A 22589-nucleotide genomic window follows, 5' to 3' on the forward strand; every position below is an offset into this window, starting at 1 on the left:
ACCTTTTGGGGTTGAATCATTTCCAGTTTGACTAATTCTTGACCAACTATTTTATCTCCCTAATTTCCTGTATACTTCAACTGTAACCAAGTGACCCGATTCGTTTCCATCCAACCAGTGGAATTGACTTATCCAGTCTAATTTTTAAAACGATGCAAATAAACACGTCTTGAACAAAAAATGAAGCAAGTATAGAGTAATCAACCATTGCAAATTACTGAAACTATTGCTATATTGCCTATTTTTTTTTTCCTAGAGTGCGTACACAGCCAGTCTATTTACTTTATAGACGTCAAAACCCAAAAGCGCCTCCATCTCACACATATTAATCAAAGACAAAATAATCTTTTTGAAAGAGAAGAGAATACAAAATGACATACAAAATTACAAATCTGTAAAGAAAGAATACGTTGATCATAGAAGTAAAGCTTGCCATAATTTACTATTTGCATAAAATGATTTTTTTATGATACACAACCAAGTATTCAAGCACTATTCACTCTTGACGTTCCCAAAGAATCTTGAAAGGCGAACTGGACCCTCGTCTTCACTAGCGCTTCCAGCATCCTTGCTTCTTGACTTGGACTTCTTTTCCTTCTTTGATCTCTTGGACCTGGACTTGGATCTTCTTGACCCTCTTTCTTCTTCATCGCTACTGGAAGAGTCTGAGGATGACGAAGAGGAGCTAGATGCAGAAGATCTTCTTGAATGCTACAAGAGTAGAGGTAATGAGAGGATGCATAAAACTTTTTACGTTCATAACAAACGGATAAACCAAGTGTCAATCAACATTGTTTGGCTCATTGACATCTTTCATCCAATAATTCAAGATAAAACCAAAGTCAGGTAATTTAACATAAAGCTGGTTTAATGCAAAATAATAAACAAGCCAACAGTAGCTACAGATCAATTAAAAACAGTGATTTATTCACTTCCAAAATAAATTGAAGGTTTTAACCAATGACTTGAGTCAGACTCACACTTAGATAAGTTAATGTTAAGGCATAGTCATCGGTGTAAAGCAAATGGTTGGGAGAAAAGGAATACTTTAAATTAAATCCATTTAAACTTCAAAGGAAAAAAAGAAAAGAGTAAAACCTGACATCAACTTCTTTCAACCAAAAAATAATCATTTTCATCATAACCTTCAGTCCAAACCTCAAGGTGATAAAAGATATTACAAAAGGTATATTACAACCAAACCCCTTGATGTTTCAGTCATTTTCAATTTTCATACAAGATTATTTTGTAACACAACCTTCTTGAAGCGTGGGTTCTATATGTCACGTGAGAAGTAACTCAGTAAGAGCCTTAGAAGAAAGGTCACATAGCTTTTCAACTTGCTTGACTCGCTTCTAGCACTATGGAACACCGAAACTCATATTTATATAACTTCAGGGAAGAGGGGGGTGTTACAAAAAAATTTTATACATTAAAGTTGAAAATGACTGAAACATCCCGGGTATTATTTGTATTTTATCCTTTCAAAAATTTAAAACAAAAGATACAAAAGCCTCAAAATTTCCAACATGAATGCAAACAACTTATACCTACACTATATTTAGTCCAAAAGCATGGTTGCTGAAAACTGAAAGCAAAGACAGTTAGTTTTTTTTTTTTTGAACTGCAAAGACAGTTAGTTACTAGTTTTTAGTTACAGAAGTTAAAGAGATAGTTACACCATTATTCAATTTGCAAACCAAACCATAAACTTAACATGAAGCTTTTCATTTCATCTCCAGAAAAACATAAATGTCTTGGAAATTAAAAAGCACCTTTCTCTTTCTGCTGCTGTGCTTCTTTGAAATTTTGTCCCTCTTATCTGCAAGTTAGAATATGCAGTCTCATTAGAAGCTGGGATCAGGAAAAGTGCTAGCAGAACAAACCAAGTTTTGGCAACTTTACCAGACATACCTTTCACATGTTTAGACTTACTATTAGAGTGATTTCTTCCTTGGGAAAGCTTACGAGCCCTTTCAGCATCTAGTTGAGCTCTGTACTCTCTCATCATCCTATCTGCATCTGCTTCCAATTCCCCTTTTCTCAATTCTTCTTCCTAGTACAAATGAAGTCAAATGTATGATATAGAGAACAAACAAACACTGCTATTGCCCAAGAAAATTGACACACGGAATAACAAGCATTGATATTTAGGAAATAACTAGTAAACTGGGGAAAGAATGCAAATCCAGAATGTTAGCCACACCAAAAAGATGCTATAATAAAATATCTACCTTGGGAATGAGAATGATCTGAAATAGCTTTTGGGGGACCAGGGAGTGACTTAAACATTCATATATAAAAAGCATATAAGATTGTACCTGATGGCCCCTTAATTAGTTAATGAGAAAGATAAAAAATTCTTAGCTGCTAGATTGCAAGTGTCCTTAATGGATTGCTTTCCCAGTGGCTACTAAAGCTAGCTACAGATGCTTGCTCTTAGTTATGGTGTGGCCAAATGACAAAGACTTTCCTCTTTATTTTCAACATTACAGTCGCCTATCTGTACTGTTTATCATCACATGACAATGACCTCCCTTGTTCATTAACACTGTTAATATAGACACAACCGAAAGTCAACTGTGTTGAAAGGGTAGCCATTGCCCGTATGAAATTAAAAAGCAAGGGAGTTTCATATGACATCTTTGGGGAGGTTACTGGAATTTTTCCCTAAAAAAAGTTAACAGGTCTAACAATGATCCCTAATAAGGGGGTTACTGTAATGTATTAATAAATAGTAAAGACAACTACGATATAAAAAAAAGCACTCTGTCATTTGGCCATACAAAAGAGAAAAATATAATATTCTCATACCCTTTAATTTGTTGAAATGGACGAATCCACAAAGGAAACCAAAAAGAAGAGGAAAAACATAACTTCTAATGAAAAAATATATAGTATATCATATTTATAGGAGAAAAAAATACACATATGAATTATATTTTCTTTATAATGTTTTTCAAGTTATATATATTTTAATTTTAAGTAAAAAAAATTATTTTTGTAAAGAAAAATTCTTAAGATTGTAATCTGTAAAACATGTTATCATAATAATATATAGAAATATTTAACAATTTGTAATAAGTTTTTCAGTTGTGAAAATATTTCACACTTTTAAGTAAAAGAACTAAATTCAACCTCCCCAGTGAGGCAATGTTAGTTTTTACATCAGCACATGAGCACAATATAACCATTTCACTACGATGAGGAAATGAATACTTCTTGTACATGTACAAATGACAAAACATTGCAGGGTTGTTCAACAAAATCTAATTACTATATTAGAAACATTAAATGATAAAATAAAATTTATGATAAAAACATGATGAAATGAAAATGAGAAGGAAATAAAAGATAAACAAAATTGTTTTGGAAAATGGGACAAAGATAAGACGCAATTTACTGATTTAGGACTGATCTGATCTGAAATCTAGAGTAGAGCATATGGAATGATGAGAAAACAAAACCCCCTCAAATTCACAGCAAGGTGCAAGAGGATGCATGTAGTAATGTGAGTATGTTCTAGACAGTAGACAGTAAAATATAAACAGAGATAGTAATGCATAGATGCTAAAACAATGATATAATTGAAGCACAATTCAAACCAAAAATGACATGGATTGAAATAATAAAAGGCTAAAAGAGTATGTAGCTTGGATAAGATTAAGCAGCAAACAATGGATGTTTTTTAAATCAATTAATTCTGATTAAGAAGTACAGTGAGAAAGAGCATTCAAGGTTTTCAGAAGATTACCTTTTGCTTCATTTTGTACTCCTCCCAGGTAATGGTGTGAGAGGTGTTAAGGCTAGCCAAACGAGCTGCATGCCATTCTGGTGAATGAAATGAACCATCCACCTGCGACAGTCCTCATCAATATTGGTCCAGGGTAAAAAAGAAAGCGATGCAGCATTCAAGCATTATAAAGCATTTTAATCCTATGGTATAATATATACAGGAAGCCAATTATGAAGACCATGGTTGCAAGTGTTCCCTTCAAACAAACTCATACACCTTAGTTATGAAATTCTACACCAGAACATCCATAATAGTTATGTAAGATTCTTGGATAACAGAACATCCATGTGTATCAATTGTTAATTCATTGCTCACTTAGTATCAGGGTTTTAAAAAACAGACCGTGAAGCCGCAAAGTCAAGGTTTGTGAAGTGTACTCGTGGGTACAATGCAACCGCAGTTGTGACTGCATTGGTTGCATTTCTTCGCAATTTCTCACAATATCAAGTAATACAGCAATAATGCAACTGCAACTGCAATTTAAAATCTTGAACATGGTATAGAAAAGGTTCACTTCCATTAACAACTAATATTTTTTAGAAAATAGATTAAAATAAAAGATCAGGAAAAAGTGCTACAACTTTTGATTCAAGCTTGAGCTTAATGTATGGCTGCACAAGTTATCTTTTTCCAATGCTTGCTTTTAGACATCACACTAAAGTAGAAAATCCTAAACTTCGTGTTGAGGAACGATGCTTTAAAATCAAAGAGTTCCCAATATAATATGAGCTAGCAAAGTTTTGAAATTGAGATTGAGGCGCACCATCCGGCAACTCACAAATTGATGTAATTTTGAGATTGTCAAGTGTTAGCGATGAAAATCAATTCCAGAATACCGTAAATTGCGTGCCAAACACAGTCCAAGAGTGTAAAATCCAGCACGAACACTTTTATTATAATCACGTGCGAAACTCTTCATTGGAAATGTTTTGGGGGTTACGTAGCGCGAAGGGAGATCCGTGAGAAGACAGAGAATAGGGGATATGAAATGAAATGAGAAAATGTTAGGGTTAGGGTTAGGGTTAGGGTTAGTATGAAAGGGTACAAACCATGCCGTCTTCAACCTCGTCGGGGCCGGCGGAGGCGCCGCCGAGCCTGGCTCTCTGCATAGCTTTGTAGGCTTGGTTTTTTCCCATCCTTATTCCTTACTCTGCAAATTGATTCGCTAACACAAAATTCGCTATATGATCACTCCACAGGAGTCGGAACCTCGAAATTAGGGATTCAATTTCTAAATCTCGCAGCGTAGCTCCTTCGCTGTCTTCGTTCGTTTTGTTTGTTTGTTTGGTTCCACCTTTATCGTCCTCTTTCTCATTCGCAGACGCAGAAACCACATCTTTCTATATGGGCCCCCGAGTTTAACATGCGGGCCATTGCTTCTTGCACCCCTCAACGGTATACCTACCTACCTTCTCTCCTGTACCTCTGCCTCCTTCTCCCTTCGTCAGACATATTATGAGCATTAGTTCATGATGGTAATGACAAACCCAAATAATTTAAATAATATTTATATTAGCCTGATCTATGATGAGAAGATTTCATAATAATCATTGAAGTCATTATATTTCTTACATGTTGAAGATATAGGCTTTAATATCATCAAATATGATCTGTAACACGTGATAATAAAGATAAGATAATAATTGGACGTGTAATATCATGCTGATAGATGTTAATGATGTAGTCTCTCTTACATATGGAGTTATGTTATGCATAAATTCGTGCGCGCACACACATTGCTATAGTATATTTAAAACAATAAATTAAATCTACAAAAGTATAGAAGATTAAATATTAAAACATAATAAATAAAATTAGAGTAGGGATAGTTGACACTAAATGAGAATTCAGAAAAAAAAAAACGTGTAGAAATGAGTTGAGTTCATAGCTTGACTCTAATACAAACTTATATTTTTTACTGGTATTCGACCGGAACCAAACTTATGAGCAGTTGTTAGCTCAGTTTCATTTAAAATTTTAACTATTTTAGATATTTTTATTTATTTATTCATTTACTTTGTATAATAAAATTAATTTAATAATCAAAATCCTGAACCAGACTCGCTACCCTTTCATCGCAGTCTCGCATCTTTAGTTCTCCGTCTACCCTTTCATCGCAGTCTCGCATCTTTAGTTCTCCGTCCTCCGCTGCACTTCCGTCGCAGTCCATTCCTCTCTCTCTCTTTGACCACTCACTCTGTTATCCCTTGCTACAATTCCTGATGCAGCAAATTGAATTCTGTTCCTTACTAAAGAAAATTACTTTATTCATATAGATCTCTGCTAGGGTTCGCAGTTGTTTGGTATCTATCTCTGCAAGCGCCTCTCTCGTCCTCATTGCGTTTCACATTCTCTGCCAGGTATCTATATCTATCTCTGGCTCTCTGCAATTTGAACTTTCAACATTATTACTCACTTGTTTCATTCAATTCATTGTTCCTAAGTTAGATTTTTATGTCCCTTTAGACTATACTGTAAGTAAAACAGTCACATATGTATGACAGAATAAAATTTTGATTGAGAATGCCATGTAGTATCACAAATTTACATCTACATCATCAATACTTGATCCCAATTTGAAACTCTACAATTCAATCAAGTCCTTCATCTCTTTATAAACATCATTACAGGCCTTTCCATGTTTTGTTAGAATACATTAAGTATAATTGTCACAAATCAGTAAGCCCATGATAGCCTTTAACGCAGATCCTGAAACCATTCTATGAACTAATCAAGTGTGGAACAATGATGATGAGAACTGCTTCTCAGAAATGGGGCTACATTCGGATCATGGCTGGTACAATCTTTGGAGGCATCCTTGGATTCTATGTCATGCACCGCCTTGAAACTAACTACAAGGTTAGCATAGCATCACTCTCTTCTCAATTGCTTGTTCTGTCTCTTCAAATTTATGGGTTTTTGAATTACCCAGTCGAGGGTTGGTAGCATAATCTGAAACCCTTTTTCCCTTCTCTTCAAAGATTGTTTCTTTTTTCAAGTGTTTGATGTGGGTATACTTGTGTTGAGTACAGGAGAAAATGAATGAAAGGCTGAGAGATTATGAGGCTGAATTGAAGAGGAAGAAGGATGAGAGATTGAATGAGTTAGAGGACTCCTCCCGGTTTTGAATCATTGTTTTTTTACTTTTTGATGTAGTCCTCCAAGTTAGAGGCTTTCTACATTTGATTAATAAAGTTAATTGGAGACAATTGTTTCTAGTGCCATTGACAGTGATTTCTGTATAATAGAAGATTTTTCCTTTAACAATGAGTAATTTGCCGCTTTACATATACTTTTGAAAGGTCTTAAAAGCCTCACTATTAACTCAATCTGATAAAACTCAAATTTGCGTCTGTGCTTCATTTTGAAGATACACTAAGAAAAACCATGCATAGTAGAGGAATATGAACATAAATGATTAATGTTTGACTGCCATGGCCATTAAATGGGTTCTGATCAATTTTTTTTTTTGATGTGAGGGTTCTGATCAATTTTTTTTCTTGCAATTTGTTGAATATATGGCAATAGCATTATTCTAATTCAAACAAACCGATCCCATATTTTTCAATGATTCAGGGTGTGTTTGGCCCAACTTAATTTCAGTTTCTTTTTTCCTTAAAAGAAGCATTCCCAAACAATATTTACAAAAAAGTTCTTAAATTTTAAGTGACTTATTTTATAGTGTAAATTTTATAAAAAGTAGCTTTTAGAAAAAGTTGGTCAGAGTAGCTTTTACAAAGCTTAAGCGGAGCTTATTTTGTTAACGACTCTCTTCGATTCTTGTTACAGCATATTTCACTTTACTTTGTTTTGTTTTCAATAGTGCCCCAGCATTCCATGCTCTTTGTCTCTAAGATCTTCACCCAAAGCCAAAACCTCTGGTAAAAAAAATACATGAAAAATTGGAAACGCGGAAACTTTGGAACCACAACCGTAAATTGCACATAAGAAACAAAATAAAATCTGAGAAGATGTATGGTGTATGAACTATGAAGATTATTATATGTACTATTTTTTTTATCATTATATGTGCTAATTTGGTTTTAAGATAAAAAAATAAAAGTTAACAAACAATTTTTACTTTTTATTTTAAGCTCTTTTACTTTAACTTAGTAACTTATAAGTCAAGATTAAGTTGTGTCAAACATAACCTCTAAAGTCAAAACATAAGTGAACAGGAAACTGTACAAAAAATCAGAGTTAGAGGTGCTCCTTCTCAAGAATCGAGCAATGACTACGATACTACTTAAAAACCTTAATGCCATAATCTTAATCTATTTGTACAAATAACAAAAACCCATAAAAATATCACACATATTTGCTTGAATTGACAGTATATGACATCAAAGTAAGAGAGCTAAAATCAAACACAACATAACCAGATTTAGATAAATTTTGAAAGAAAAAGAAACCATAGTGCCTGTTATAAATTGTCCAAACAAAATTTTATAAATTAGACGAATTCTTAGAGCCACAAGCCTTGCTACTACTAGTTCGTCTTGCTATAGCACCATGTGGAAACCATTTTCTTCCCTTGCTTTCATTTCCCCCCTCTATAACATCTTTCTCTTTCCTCTGATTTCGTGTCCTTTTGGCTTACAACAGCTCTTTAAACCTTTTGTTCATGACGGCTTTGGCTCGAGAGCCACGATGCATACTTCGACAAGTTCAACAAATATTGTATCATGTGTCTTTCACTAATTAGACAAATTGTGAATATTGAATAAAACACAGGAAATTAAATCCCCATGTCTAGCTAAATGTTCAATCAACAGACAACTTGAAATTTAAGAATAATAATAATAATATGAAATGATATTAGCATCATATGAACCCCTGAAAAAATTGTTTCTAACAAGTAATATTTGTTGTCGGTTGTAGTTAAGAGTGCAGTTTATGAAGAGAGCTCAATGCTTGCACACTGCACAAAGATGTAACATTTACATGATTTTTATATACTAGAAAACACATTTAAGTGCAGTTTATGACGAGAGCTCAATGCTTGCACACTGCACAAAGATGTATCCATTTAGCCAACAGTAGGTAAAAAATATTTTGTTAAAATTTAACATGAGAATATTCCCATATATGACTTATCAAATTTTTTGCTTATCATACAACAATACGAGCCGAGGATGTTGAAATGAGTTATGTGGAAGAACACATAATCAATGGCTTTACCACAAAATGCAATTAAGGCTCAAAATGTAATTAAACATTTTTATTATATTTATAATTTGAAAAATGTTTGTTTTTACAACTATTTATAAAAATATTAATTATTTTTATTTAGTTTGAATGATCTCCCCCCTATTTTTTTACCTTTTATAAAAATATTCAAAATAAAAAATAAATTTGAAACATACTCTTATTACACTTATTTTAGGAAATACTTTAAAATTATTTTAAAGTTATAGAGAAAATTATTTTACTCTAAAACAAGAACTAATTTATTTATTTTAGTTATACTGATGTCCCGTAAAAACATGAGTTTAATTTTAATGTACAATGAGTATAAACTTTTTACATACATAATAAAGTATAAGAGGATATCAATGTATTATAATTAAATTCTAAATGAAATATTTTTTTATATATTTATAGAGTAAAGAATTTTTATATTATTATTTAATTATAAATTAATATGCATGATAAATTTATTAATTTTTTGATACATGAATATATAAAAATTAAACTATTTCTAAAGATAAAACTAAAGATTTTATATTTTGGTGTAGAAAATTGGACCAATGTAAGATCCAAATCACCAAGCCCATAACATTAAACACAGATCCTCAAAGAGAAACCACTCTCTGAACAAATCGGATCATCATAGGTACAATCATCGGATTCTATGTTTATGCATTGTCTTGAAACTAACTAGAAGGTTACCGTAACATCTCTCTCTTCTCTCTTCAAATTTATGGGTTCCTGAAGCTACCCAATGGAGGACAAGTGGGATAATCTCAAGCTTTTTTCGAGTGTTTGATGTGGGTGTGTTGGCGTTGAGTACAAGAAAGAATAAATGAAAGGCCGATAAATTATGAAAACGTGTGGTTGTGCTTCATTTTGAAGTTGCACTAAGAAAAAGACATGCATGGTAGACGAAAATGAAAATAAAGTTATGTTTGACTTCCATGGTGATGCTGATTAAATGGGTTCATCAATTTATTTTGTTAGACACTATAAGAAAAATGATTTATGCTTACGGATAAAAACTATCACTAGATGTTAAAAATGTGTAGGTAAATGTAATAAAGACTTTGTCCTACGGATATTTTGGCCGTCAACTTTGAGGGGACGTACAGTGACAGATTATAGTCTGTCAGTAGAATTTTTATCTACAGATTTTCTTTAACCTACAATTATATTTAATTATCATTGTATATGATTCCTACAATTCACAAAGCGCGTAGGTAAAAGTCATTAACTTATATCTACAACATCTAACTGTAGGTAAAAATATTAACTTGTACCTACAACATTCAGTTGTAGGTAAAAGTCATTAACCTATGCCTACCATTGAAAGACTGTAGACACAAACCATTTACTTATACTTATAGGCTTTAATCGTAGGTAAAAGTCACGAAATAAAAAACTCACATTGCTCGTTATTTATTGAGATGCTTTATGTTTCCAAATTATTATTAATATTATTATAAAACAAAATTCTCTTATGATATTTCCAAGTACATCGCTTCTCTTCTAATCATAATCAAAATTTTGTACTGCCTTTCACAAACCAAAGAGGCTTTCATTCATTTTTTAAACATTGAATCTTTCAATAATCTTGTATCTTCACAGAAGCTTTAGGTCTTTTTACATGTACAAACTGAGCATTGACAAGGTTTTTCTCAATGACTAGTTGAAGAAAACCAAGATAAAGAGGAAAATGAACAACACCAACAAACCCAATATCATCATGATCCGGCCCTTTGCACTAGCCTTCTTCATGACCATTGCCTTTTTTTTATAAATTGATTTTGAAATATGACATCCAGGACCCAAACCCAAACTTCCTTGTTACTATCTAGTAAAAACATAAAACTTCAGAAGGAAAACACAATAAAAGAAACAATGCCCAACCTTTCAAAAATAAGAAATATGGTACAAAGTTTGGAGTAGAGAATTCATATAACATGTAGCTCCCTAGTTCTTAAGTCCAACATAACCAATCTCCTGTTTTGAATCATAGGTCCAGTAATCTCTTACACAGTTCATAGTAACAAATTTTAAATTCAGTGTATCTCCAAAGTGCTCACTCACTAGTATTGTCTGGTTCAACTGATGTGAATCTCTTACACAATTCATAGTAACAAAGCTGAAAGCTCTGCATCCAAACTTAACAGCTAATAACCACATGATACAAGATAAGGGGATAATAGTATAAAAAGAAAATATTAATCATTTATTGGACAGTAAGCATTTGATAACTAACATGCTTTGGTAATTGGTATTATGCAGCTAAACCAATTTTATTAATTTATTTATTTTCTATTTGTGTCAAAGAACATTTAGAACTATTTATTATATATCACTGAATAGCTGAAGAATTCTACATTCTAGAAATTGTTTACCTCGCCTCCAGAAGAATTTCTCATTGAAGATTTCACTTGTTACCTCAAGAGAAAAATGCCTTTGCAAGTACTACATGTGGTTGACAACTTGACATATTTAAACACCTTTTTTGATAATATAAGTTGCCTATATAATGTGGCTTAAGAGCTCAAAGTTTCAGCAGAGGATCAATAGGAACATAACTGCCAAGTTTAACCTTTGATTGAAGGAAACATTTGAACTAATTCATAATAATTTCATATCAAAGCAAAATTATTGCAAATAAGATTAACAATTAGTTTTCTCATACTGTGAAGAGCTTCCAATGTCAATTAGAATTCACTCTTTCCCCATCATCAGATCTATATATTCATATTCCCTTGCACAAAATCAATTAAATTAAATCCCTAAATACAACAAAATCTTACGTTGATTTCACTTTTCACTCAATTAATTAACCTAATTCAAATTCATAACTACGAGAAGAAAGTGAAATAGATAAATTACAATACCAACAGGATATAGGGGAGATTTTTCCCAGCAAGATTTGCAAATTGAAGCATCGTATCTGAGGGTTAACAATCCGTCTGAGATGATCTTTCTGCAGAATTTGTCTTTATGCTTGTAAATTTTATTCTTCTCAACGAACTTGCAGAAATTGTAGCTCAACATCACCACCATAGAAGAGAAATTCGCCTCTGGTTTACCACTTGCAGCTCAAGTATCTATTGTATTCTTAGCTTCTTTATGTAATTTATGCTTTCCGGTAGCTAGCAAGACAAGAGGTAAGAAAATAGTAATTATGTAAACATCAAAGTAACACGTGTTTCAGTACATGGACAACTTTCACTTTCAACTAAACATCTTGATTCATCTAATGAACAACTTGCACTCATACTAATTAGAAGACATTTAGGCCTATTAAAAGAGCAAGCTCAAATTCATCTTAGAATGCTACTATGGGAAATAGAAAGACAAGACAAACACACTTTTAAGTTCAACAACCTTCATAGTTTTGGGTGTTTTAACCATCCCACTCTTAACTTTTCCCAACCCCATTATGCTAAGCTTGTTAAACCTTAGAGTTTAGTTTATTTAGAAGATTTTACCCTTTTGGTTCAAAACACTCTAATTAAATTTAGGTCCAATTAATCAACAGGATGAAGCCCAATTTTTTCACAAATAATCCAAAACTCTTCATGAAATAAAAAAAATACAGCTAAAAATAAACTATTGAAATTGCTTTGCACCTTGTTCCAGACAACAAGGCCATTGGATTCACTGCCAATAAATTTCAGTCCATAGAATGCTTTTTGACTGCACTGCTTCCTAATCTCTCAAGCCACCAACACCGTGTTAGACCCACCTTGAGCTCCCCTGATAAACATTTAAAACAACTACGGTCAAACCAAATATGTAAAAAGAGTCTCGTAGGACAAATGACCAAAATAAAGAAACTACGGATGGCCCAAGCACCCGAAAATATCCATTATTTACACAAGAAAACAATTAATAAAGTTAGTTTGGAAAAGTTTTTCAATAAGCACTTGTAAGAAAATGAAAAATAAATAAGGAGATACAGTTAGCAAAACTTCTCTCACAAGTTGAATTTATCTTATGTACCTCTATTTATGAATGAGTTAAATGAAAGTGCTTCTAAAAAAGTTGAGTTGCATATATTAATTTCAAATTATGGGAGAAATTGGATTCAAACTTGCTCAAAATGCAAGATTCATAAAGTTTTGAAAAGATATTCTTGTGTTGGCCACAACACTGACATAAATTAAGATTCCACCTAGCTCAATGTTGAAAACCAATTGGGTGTAGAGAAATTATATTTTGTGGGAGCTATTTACAGAAGTTAACATGCATTATGCCTAGTGGGATCCGAAAGTGTTCTCTCCACTGTAAGTCATGTAAAGAAAGCCATCTTGATCCTTATTTTCTTCATAAATAGTAGACATCAATGCAGTTGCAACAACAAGGGATTTAGTACATAAAATCATTGCTATAAAGGTTAAAAAAAATCATTTGGCATGACTGGATACTTACCAATTAGAGGCAGATTGTTTTGATGAAAACAAAAATAGCCTTCTCTGCACTGAGCTTAATCCTTTTGCAGATAACATAAAAAAATGGCCAATAGTCAAATCAGTAGGGACAAGGTGTCTCATCATCACAACAAGAAGAGAACTAATTGAGAATCCACTAATGCACAAAATAAGATCAATTATACACATTGATCAAAATTAAGTATAATGCACAAAAATAGCCTTCTTTGCACTTTAAAAAAGACTACACAAAATGTAATACTAAAATTGATTCTTGTAGTTCTAAATCTTTTCTAACATGATTCAACAATATGCAAAACTACCATCTGTAAAATAAATTGATATGAAAGTTATGGATGTTGGATTGCATGCATGTATTGTACTTGTGCATAAGAGCCTAGGGAGGAAAGAAGAAAAGTATGCAATTTTTTTCCTTTACCCTTATTGACAAATATTGATCCTAGGCTGAGATTTTCATGGGCCTGGATAATGCATTTCTCAATGCCATCAACAATGACATCAAAGGACTAGTGCACAAATCCAAGAGAAGTTACAATGTACACAACATATTGGAGATAACCCCCAGGACCAGCATGCGTGTGAAATATCAAAATCGCCCAAAAATAGTTCATGCTCTATTGAGAGAGCATGTTGGGAACAAAGTAACATATATATAGCTTGAAATTTCTTGAAGAAAAAATAGGGACATGAATGATTGGCATCGATACATAATTCAAACAGGGACATAAGTAGCAACGTAATTGAGGTAAAAGTTAAAACACAAAGCTTTATCAAATGAAAAGTGCAGCTACATAAATCAAATTTTTAGACATTTGTTGTTCATCCTCATTTGATATTTTATTGTCAAAATAAAAGAACAATGTAGCCAAATTATCAATTTAAAATTGAAGTCAAAGTTAGAAACATCTCAAACAACTTCCCTACAAAATGCTTTCTAAGATTTCATATGTCTTTGATAAATTTTCTTAGAACAATATGAAGTTTAGTTTTAAATAGAGCAGGGGCAACTACCACAAATGTTCACTTTACAATTGTACTATATAAAACGGGAGCAAGCTATGTAAAGTTCATAAGCCACACGAACTGCCCCTGAAATCACACAAAGCAACACCTAATCGAACCGCAAACAACGATCTCACCGCATCCCCATCCAGTAAACCCAAACTCACTTTTCAACCACACGCAAATTAGAATGAACCTTAACATTCCACCAAACCAAATCAGAGAGGGGAAGGCGGGGGGGGGGGGGGGGGGGGGAGATTAACCTCTGTTTTCCAAACTTCAGCATCGTCGACCTCGGAGGCTTGGACCACTGGTGTCATTGGTCTAGAACTCGAACCATGTTCGGCTATCTCTTTGTCTCTCTCCCTTAGTCACACTGCTCTGTCGTTGTTAGAGCGGATCTTAATGCTGTCGTAACACCTCACGCAGCTAAAATTGTCCACCCGAACAACAACGGAGGGGAAATCCTTCGTCGAGAAAGCCCGAGCCGCCGCAACGGGCTCCGATGCGATTGATTTTTATGATTCAGATGAAGGTCCAAAACAAAATGTAGTAAATTAGGGTTTCAAAATTTGTGCGATCTTATCACAGGGAAGAAGAACTTGGTTCGTTGCTTGTGTGCGTGGGAGAAAAGAATGAGTGCGTTTCAAACGTAGGTGCAACTTTTTTAATTTTTAATATGGATTTATTTTATGGGATTTTACCTACACTATGTATTTGTAGGTATTTGTAGGTAGAAACTTTTTAAATTTTATCTATAGTAATGGACCATATGTGTAAGTTTTATAAAATTTTACCAACACCAAATAATCGTAAGTAGAAGTTATTTTGAGTTTTACTTATATCAAATAATAATAGGTACAAATCTTTAAATTTTACCTATGACAAACAATAGGTATAAGTATTTTTTGACTTTTAGTTACAATAATTTATGTCTATAGGTAAAAGTCTCCGTAGGCATATATCATTTTTCTTGTAGTAAGAATATATTGAATATATGATTCTAATCAAACCAGTTCCATGTTTCAACAATCCAAAACACCGGCTAATTGAAAACTATACAAAAATCAAAAGAAGGTAGAAGAGCTCTTAATAATCATAGCCTACATGTACAAATACCAAAAGTTCAGAACCCTATTCGCTAAGATAGATAGTACATGACATAGCCAATAAAGAGAAATAAAATCAAATAAAGCATAACAAAAATTAGACATAGAATAATTTTGGAAAAAATCCATAGTACCTATTTTATAAAATGTTTAAGAAAAAAATTATAAATTAAAGCACTTCTTAAAACCACAATCCAACCAATGTGTCAGCTTATGCAAAGTTGTTGCCTCTAGCTCGCCTTGCTACAACACGTGCCAACCATTTTCTTCCTTATCTTTCACTCTTCTCCTTTACACCTTATTCTCTCCTGCAATGTTCTCACCAACAACAGTTTCCATCAGCCCTATGTGATATGTTTATTTTTTTTCATTGCATCAACAAATTTGTTAAGGTTCATTGACTATTTGAAGGGTCTTCTGGCTTACAACAACTCTTTGAACCTTTTGTTCATGACTTAGGGTTGCTTTGACCCGCAAGCCAAAATGCATACTTAGGCAGGTTCAACAAATATCGTATCCTGCGTTATTCACTGATTAGTCAACTTGCAAATATTGAAAAAAAAATAGGAAACTAATTCTCCCACGTCTAACTAAATGTTCCAACAAAAACACAACTTGGAATTAAGGAAAAATAAATAATAATGCGAAATGATATTGACTTCCACACTCACCTCTGGAAAAATTGCTCCTAAATAATGATATTTGCTTTGGGTTATAGATAAGATAAGAGTTTGTGAAGGAAGCTCAATTTTTGCACACTGCACAAAGATGCAATGTTAAAATGATTCTTATATATATGTTAGAATATACATTAATATGGAACTAAATATATACATTCAGTCAATAACGAACATGAAAGGATTCTCTCATGGTAAAATTTATGAGAGAATCAATTTTCATGTATATGACTCACCAAATTTTTACTCATCATATAGTCGTATAAGTTAAGATTGTTGAATTGAATTATGTGAAAAAACACATAATCAATGGGTCCACCAATAATCCTAAGTTCAAACATTATTAAATATGTATAAGATTTCATCACAAAAGATAATGTTAATTAAAAAAAAAAACAATAACATTATATGCCATAAACTTACTTCATTGTATAGTTGATAGCATTTGTGGGTATGAAGAGAACGATCTTGAGCCTTTCCGACCACTCAGCAGTAAGCCTGCAATCACAAACAAAAATCAGTAGTTATGTTGGAAAAAAGATATCACTAACTTGTCCAAAAGATTTTAAATGTAAACACAATGATTAATGTAGTTTGACATTTTTTACCTATATCAAATATGATTACAAGAATTATAACTTATTCCAAATTATATATCACTCTAAGGGTCTCTCACACAAGTGATCACAACTTACTTTCTTCTCTTGCTTTGCTTGGGATGATTTGTCTTTTTCACATGAGTCCTGTATATAGTAAAGGTTCATGGCTTTATTCATGAATGAGACTTGGAGAATCTTAATTGTCTCATCTCATCATGGTACCGAAGTTCTGGAAGAGTTAAGATACATCTCGCTACTTATTGAAATGCAACTCCTGACTTTCCACTACCATTTCATTATGCTACTATAGTTCTAGAAGAATTAAGATATATCCCACTATCTCTTAGAATGCACCTCTTAACTTTATACTAGTGCATTTATTTGAAAAATTGAATTGTTCTCCAAACAAATTATGAGTTTAAACAATTATGTGTATTTTTGGATTTTTATTGTGAAAATTCTAAAATATATTCTAGCAAAGGGTCTAGCTAACTAGCTTTGTAAATTAAAGAATATTAAATATATATTTTTTAGTTAATTAAAAGGTTTTAAATAAATTTTGATATTTTTTTATTTTTTTCATTAGCATTTCAAAAATGTTTATTTTTGTAATTAACACAGGACAATTAAGAAAAATTAAGATTTAAATATAGATCTACTTACATGACAGGTGATGTTGGTTTCCTCACGACCTGTTTCACAAGGAAAAAAGAGGGAAAAAAACGCAGCTACTTCGTAGTCAATTCTCATAATTATTATAATGCAAGTTGCTCAAATAAAAAATAGAAATATAAGCTGCTTATGCTATATCTCATCTAAAAAATTAGACATTTAAGTCAAGAAAGATTTCTTCGGCATGCAATAAATTACTTAAGTATATCATACCCTTGCTTGGTTAAGGAATTCGCAATAAGAGTGAATTTTTCCAACCAAACTTCCCTGCATGCACGAAAGAATATAATTCATTTGTAAAAGCATCTCTATAAACCACGTAAATCGATAATACCAAATTTAATATTAACTAAAGCAATATATATTTCTATTGATATAATCTATTTTTTACCTGATCATGTACTGTATTTAATAGTGATAGATAGGGTACATGTAGGACCAATCCAACAAAATCCAAAATTAATATATTTGTAGTTTATGGAGCACATCACATAACATGTTCCTTCACTGCTAAACTATCAATAAATTTAATATATAAAATTTACTTAAACACTGATGAAAAAAATATATGTATGAAAGTATAATTAAGCTGCAATATTAAGTCCAATATTTATTAAGATATCTTTAACATGATTGGAAAGAAAGAATTGTGCTTAATGTTATGTATATCATATCATATGAGAGTTTGAAACTCACTAAAAGTATAATGTGCAATCAGGATTGAACCGATCGCTAATTTAACTTTAATTATACATTTAGAAGATTATATATAGCCACAACATAGGATAAATTCTTCACAAATAAATGATAGACCAAAATAAATCAAGCAATTGGAAAGAAAATAATATATATATATATATATAATAATAATAATAATAATAATAATAATAATAATGTCTGTACAGATCCTGTTATGCAGAGAAATGTAAAGGCAGAAATGGTGTCTGGCTTATCTCTTCAATCAGTTTTTCTTAGGTAATTTCAAATAGGACTTCTATCAAGGAACCGGAAGCCATTTTGTATTTTGTAACAAATAAATTGACAAATATATGTAGTTTATAAATTAGTATATATAAAGGACAAGGATATAAATACCACCCAATTAAGTTTTAGAAACTATCACAGCATATACTATGTTGCTCATTTATGAAATAACTAGCGTGGGATCTGTGCTAATGCACGCTTTAAAAGAAATAAGAAAGTGATCGAGAGAGTGATTGACTGAGAAAGAGAAAGTAATAGTGTAAAAAAAATACTCAGTTTTGTGTCCGGGCAACACGTGTACCAGTTGACTGGACACACACAGATATATATATATTATAGATGAGATAAGTTAGTTTACCTCCCATGCATGCACAAAGTTTGGAAAATCCGTGAGAGATGGTGGACGCAACCAAAAATGTCCCTGATTATACTGAGGCATCGATGCAAGTATACCTTGTGGATTGATCCCAGTCATTTGTTGCGGAAGGTACCTTGGAAATTGTTGGTGACTGCTGCTACTACTACTAGCATGAGGAAGCACAGGGAAGCTTGGTGATGAACATGATTGAAACCTTGGAAATTGTTGGTGACTACTGCTGCTACTACTAGCATGAGGAAGCACAGGGAAGCTTGGTGGTGATGAACATGATTGAAACCTTGGAAATTGTTGGTGACTACTGCTGCTACTACTAGCATGGGGAAGCACAGGGAAGCTAGGTGGTGATGAACATGATTGAAACCTTGGAAATTGTTGGTGACTACTGCTGCTACTACTAGCATGAGGAAGCACAGGGAAGCTTGGTGGTGATGAACATGATTGAAACCTTGGAAATTGTTGGTGACTACTGCTGCTACTACTAGCATGAGGAAGCACAGGGAAGCTTGGTGGTGATGAACATGATTGAAAATGAGTGAGTGTGTTTCCTGTTGTATTAGGAAACATGAAGTTACCAAATGTAGCACCGACTGGTAGAGGATTTTGTGGGTTAGTTGCTAATCTAACTGATGTGTTCCCACCACTAGCATTAACACCAACACCAAAGCTAGCATTAATACCACCAGCACTAGCAGCAACAAAAGCATTAGCATCAACACCAGCACCAGAACTTGCACTAGCACCACCATAATAAGGATGCACTGGAATAACTGGTGATTGAAACTGATTGAGTGAGTTTCCTGTTGTATCAGTATTTGCTAGTTCTTGACCTAGTCCAGCTTCCATGGCTTTAAGAACATCCAATGAAATATCACCATCTAAAGGAATTGGCTCATCTGATAAAAGGTCTTTGAAATTGTCCTCTCCCATTTGAAGAATATCATTGTCAATGTCATTACATAACTTTGTCATAAAATCATCATAGGCTTCCATCTCATTTGTTGCTGCTTGTTGCCGGATAACCGGAAATAGGATACTTTGAGAGTCCTGAACACAGAAAGTTTGTGAAAAATAAATAAACAATGAACCCAGAATAGACGGAAAATATTTGTAAGAGAATTTTAACTCCTTCAAGGTAAAAGAGGAAGAATAACTGAGTTATTCTATGAGTAAAGAATGTTGGTCTCTAAAAATTTAATACATTCATGATTTTTACATTTATTTAAAGTGATGTGATTTTAATTCTTTTTTTGGACTAAAAACAGGTATTTTCTCACTAAATATAGGAATTAAAAACGTGTTAAGCTTTTATACAGACTAAAACTAACATTTCAAAATATTTTGAATGACAAAATCATATTTTACACTTATTTTATCAGAAACAACTTTAATTTTTTTTTTAAAAAAGATAGGACGTACAGGTCTAACATTTTGAACATCTTCCATGATTTGGTCCCTAATGATCATGCTACTAGTCGGGAATAGGTCTGAGAATAGGTCTCCTGAAAATATTAAACAAAAAGAAAAGATATGAGCAACAGAGGAATTTGCCTAGTAGTGAGTCACTAATACGATATATAGGAGAAACAGAAATCTAAATAAAAAATCCACAAGAACTTCAATATTAATAAATAATAAACAGAAAAAAAAATTAGTTGAAACTTTGATGGCTTTTGACAAAATAGTTGTACCACTAAATTCGTTATAGCTATATCCATAAACAAATTATTCCCCATTATATGTACCGCGTAAAAGAAACAAATTAATTAAAGTTCTATTAAAGGAGCAACACAAGTTATACTATTAATTACCAGGGAAACATGATCAGAATAAAAGGATTTTTTTTTTTTCAAACACACATATTTAGATATAGAGAACCTTGAAGATCGATAGGAAAAGTTATGGGAAATGTAGCTTGAGTCGTTGTCTTGCTTGATTCTAAACTTGTTTTTGAAGATGAATCCATTGTTCCTCTTTTTGGAGAAGAGATTGCTTGTGTGCTTAGCTTCTTAAAAATTCTTGAGGGTAGAACAATAAACTGATGAATTCTATAGTTGATGTTGGAACTTGGGAGTGTTTACCTCAGAGAAACGTTACTCTCATGTTCCTTTCCCTTATTCTTCGGGTTTTGTTTATTGTAGTGACGTCAACATCTTCATTGTCCTTCAGAAAAAGTTAATAGAAAGAAACTAACTTGCGGATCCTGATGCACTTCAACCGGAGCTTTTTTTTTTCTTTCACAATTTTTTTACCTCTCTCTACTTTTGCTTCATTTCTCATCAGTTACTTGAAGGGAGATGGGGTATGAGAGGTGAGGTGAGGTAAGGAGAGAGAGAGTAGATTAGAGGATTTGATGTCCATGTTAATTAACCATTTCAATAATAAATGTGATTATGAGGAGTAGGGGTAATATAGTCTTATTATTTCTTCTCTTTCTAAACCAAGTAAGATTATTTCTTTTGAATTCACTTTTATTTCTATCGGACTAAATAATCCAAAAAAAGCCTATTATATTTCTTTGTTATTTCTCTCACTAGGTGTTGATCCGTGCATCCCTATTATTATGTTTTAAAATTTTAAAGTTGTTATTTCAATTTGTTATATATATAATTAATTAATTTTGATTTATATAAATATGAGCATTAAACTCATTATAAAGAGTAAAATAAATAACCTTAATAGTTGATCAAGATTGCGTGTATATCAATAATAACAATTTACGATGGTGTTTTTATTGTTAACTATTGATTTTCTTATAAGGTATCAAGATTATTTTATTTTTTTAAGGGATCAAGATTATTTGATAAGAACCCTTTTCAAGATTTATTTTATATCAATAATGCATCAACTTAAATTTATTATTTATTCATCAAGTCGGGTGCATTTTGCGGTAGGCTTCATGATGTCGTTGCACATTTTATATTGGACTTGTGTTTTGCACATTTTGTGCTTAAGCTTGTTTAAATATATTTAATTATATATTTAACTGCATTTTAGTTATTCCTATTTTAGTTTTTACTATTTCCTAAAATATATACTACATATTGACTCATTTAACAAACCATATTGTATCCTTAAATTAATTTTGTTAGATAAATAAAAAGAGATAAAGACAATAGAGATTTATACCGATAAGATCATGAATAATCATATAATTAAATTATTTTAATATTATATTTTAACTCAAAATCTTAAGACTTAAAATTATGAATTTTATCCTCATTATGCTTAAATCTTTTCATTCTTATCTAATATAATACTTTAATTCACCTCATACTTATATTTCGAACAATTTATATTTAACTACATTTTGATTATTTCCATATAATTGTACCAATGGATGGATATAGGAAACCATCCGGCTAGAATTTTTTTTACTTTTAATTATTTAAATATCTAACTTCTAACAAATAAGTTAAAATTTTTATAAAATTATTTATTAATTTTACACATAAAATCAAAATTTATTTTAATTTTAAATGTAACAAGAAAGAAGTACATGTATTAATAACTCTTAATATTTTTTTACAGTTTTGAAAGATATTTTAGTCTCACAAGTTCAATAACAATCAAACAAAACTCACAATAATAATCTCAAAAAAAAAAAAAACAAACTCATCAAATATAATCATAATAATAATTAAAAATCATAAAATTTTATAACAATGATCTTTAATATATAAATTTGTTTATAATATAATGTTAATAATCAATATAGATAGATAAATAAGACTTAAAATAATAA

The 22589-nt window shown here is 32.0% G+C and overlaps 2 protein-coding genes and 1 long non-coding RNA gene across 4 annotated transcripts; all 3 read right to left on the reverse strand.

Moving 5' to 3' along the window:
* Positions 1-294: 294 nt before the first annotated feature.
* Positions 295-5177, reverse strand: LOC114389315 (protein FAM133-like). Its single transcript, XM_028349958.1, has 5 exons — positions 4846-5177; positions 3755-3856; positions 1915-2056; positions 1776-1822; positions 295-711 (listed from the first exon to the last, which is right to left on the reverse strand). The coding sequence occupies exons 1-5, from the start codon at positions 4930-4932 to the stop codon at positions 493-495; spliced, it is 597 nt and encodes a 198-aa protein (XP_028205759.1). The 5' UTR covers positions 4933-5177; the 3' UTR covers positions 295-492.
* A 5685-nt stretch (positions 5178-10862) lies between these two features.
* Positions 10863-15096, reverse strand: LOC114389324. The gene is made up of 4 exons (XR_003661747.1): positions 14691-15096; positions 13406-13466; positions 12604-12730; positions 10863-12123 (listed from the first exon to the last, which is right to left on the reverse strand). It is a non-coding gene; the product is annotated as an uncharacterized LOC114389324 (long non-coding RNA).
* A 552-nt stretch (positions 15097-15648) lies between these two features.
* Positions 15649-20909, reverse strand: LOC114389328 (uncharacterized serine-rich protein C215.13-like). 2 transcript variants are annotated; one of them, XM_028349984.1, is made up of 9 exons: positions 20723-20908; positions 20264-20346; positions 18827-19891; positions 17698-17751; positions 17476-17504; positions 16637-16711; positions 16450-16540; positions 16208-16294; positions 15649-16054 (listed from the first exon to the last, which is right to left on the reverse strand). In XM_028349984.1, exons 1-9 carry the CDS (start codon positions 20808-20810, stop codon positions 16028-16030), a joined length of 1599 nt encoding a protein of 532 aa, XP_028205785.1. In that variant the 5' UTR covers positions 20811-20908; the 3' UTR covers positions 15649-16027. The 2 variants fall into 2 exon arrangements, with proteins under 2 accessions (XP_028205785.1, XP_028205778.1); XM_028349977.1 differs by having other exon boundaries at positions 15649-16294; positions 20723-20909.
* Positions 20910-22589: the final 1680 nt, after the last annotated feature.

This window comes from Glycine soja, chromosome 2 (genome assembly GCF_004193775.1).
Source record: "Glycine soja cultivar W05 chromosome 2, ASM419377v2, whole genome shotgun sequence".
Classification (NCBI taxonomy): Eukaryota; Viridiplantae; Streptophyta; class Magnoliopsida; order Fabales; family Fabaceae; genus Glycine; species Glycine soja.

Coding starts and splice junctions, on each gene's coding strand:
- LOC114389315 (XM_028349958.1), bottom strand. CDS start 4,932: ATGGGAAAAAACCAAGCCTACAAAGCTATGCAGAGAGCCAGGCTCGGC. Junction 3,857..4,845: donor ACGAGGTTGAAGACGGCATG/GTTTGTACCCTT, acceptor GGACTGTCGCAG/GTGGATGGTTCATTTCATTC. Junction 2,057..3,754: donor AGTACAAAATGAAGCAAAAG/GTAATCTTCTGA, acceptor CATTTGTACTAG/GAAGAAGAATTGAGAAAAGG.
- LOC114389328 (XM_028349977.1), bottom strand. CDS start 20,810: ATGGATTCATCTTCAAAAACAAGTTTAGAATCAAGCAAGACAACGACT. Junction 16,712..17,475: donor AAACCAACATCACCTGTCAT/GTAAGTAGATCT, acceptor TTGTGATTGCAG/GCTTACTGCTGAGTGGTCGG. Junction 16,295..16,449: donor ATATGATGAGTAAAAATTTG/GTGAGTCATATA, acceptor ATCTTTGTGCAG/TGTGCAAAAATTGAGCTTCC.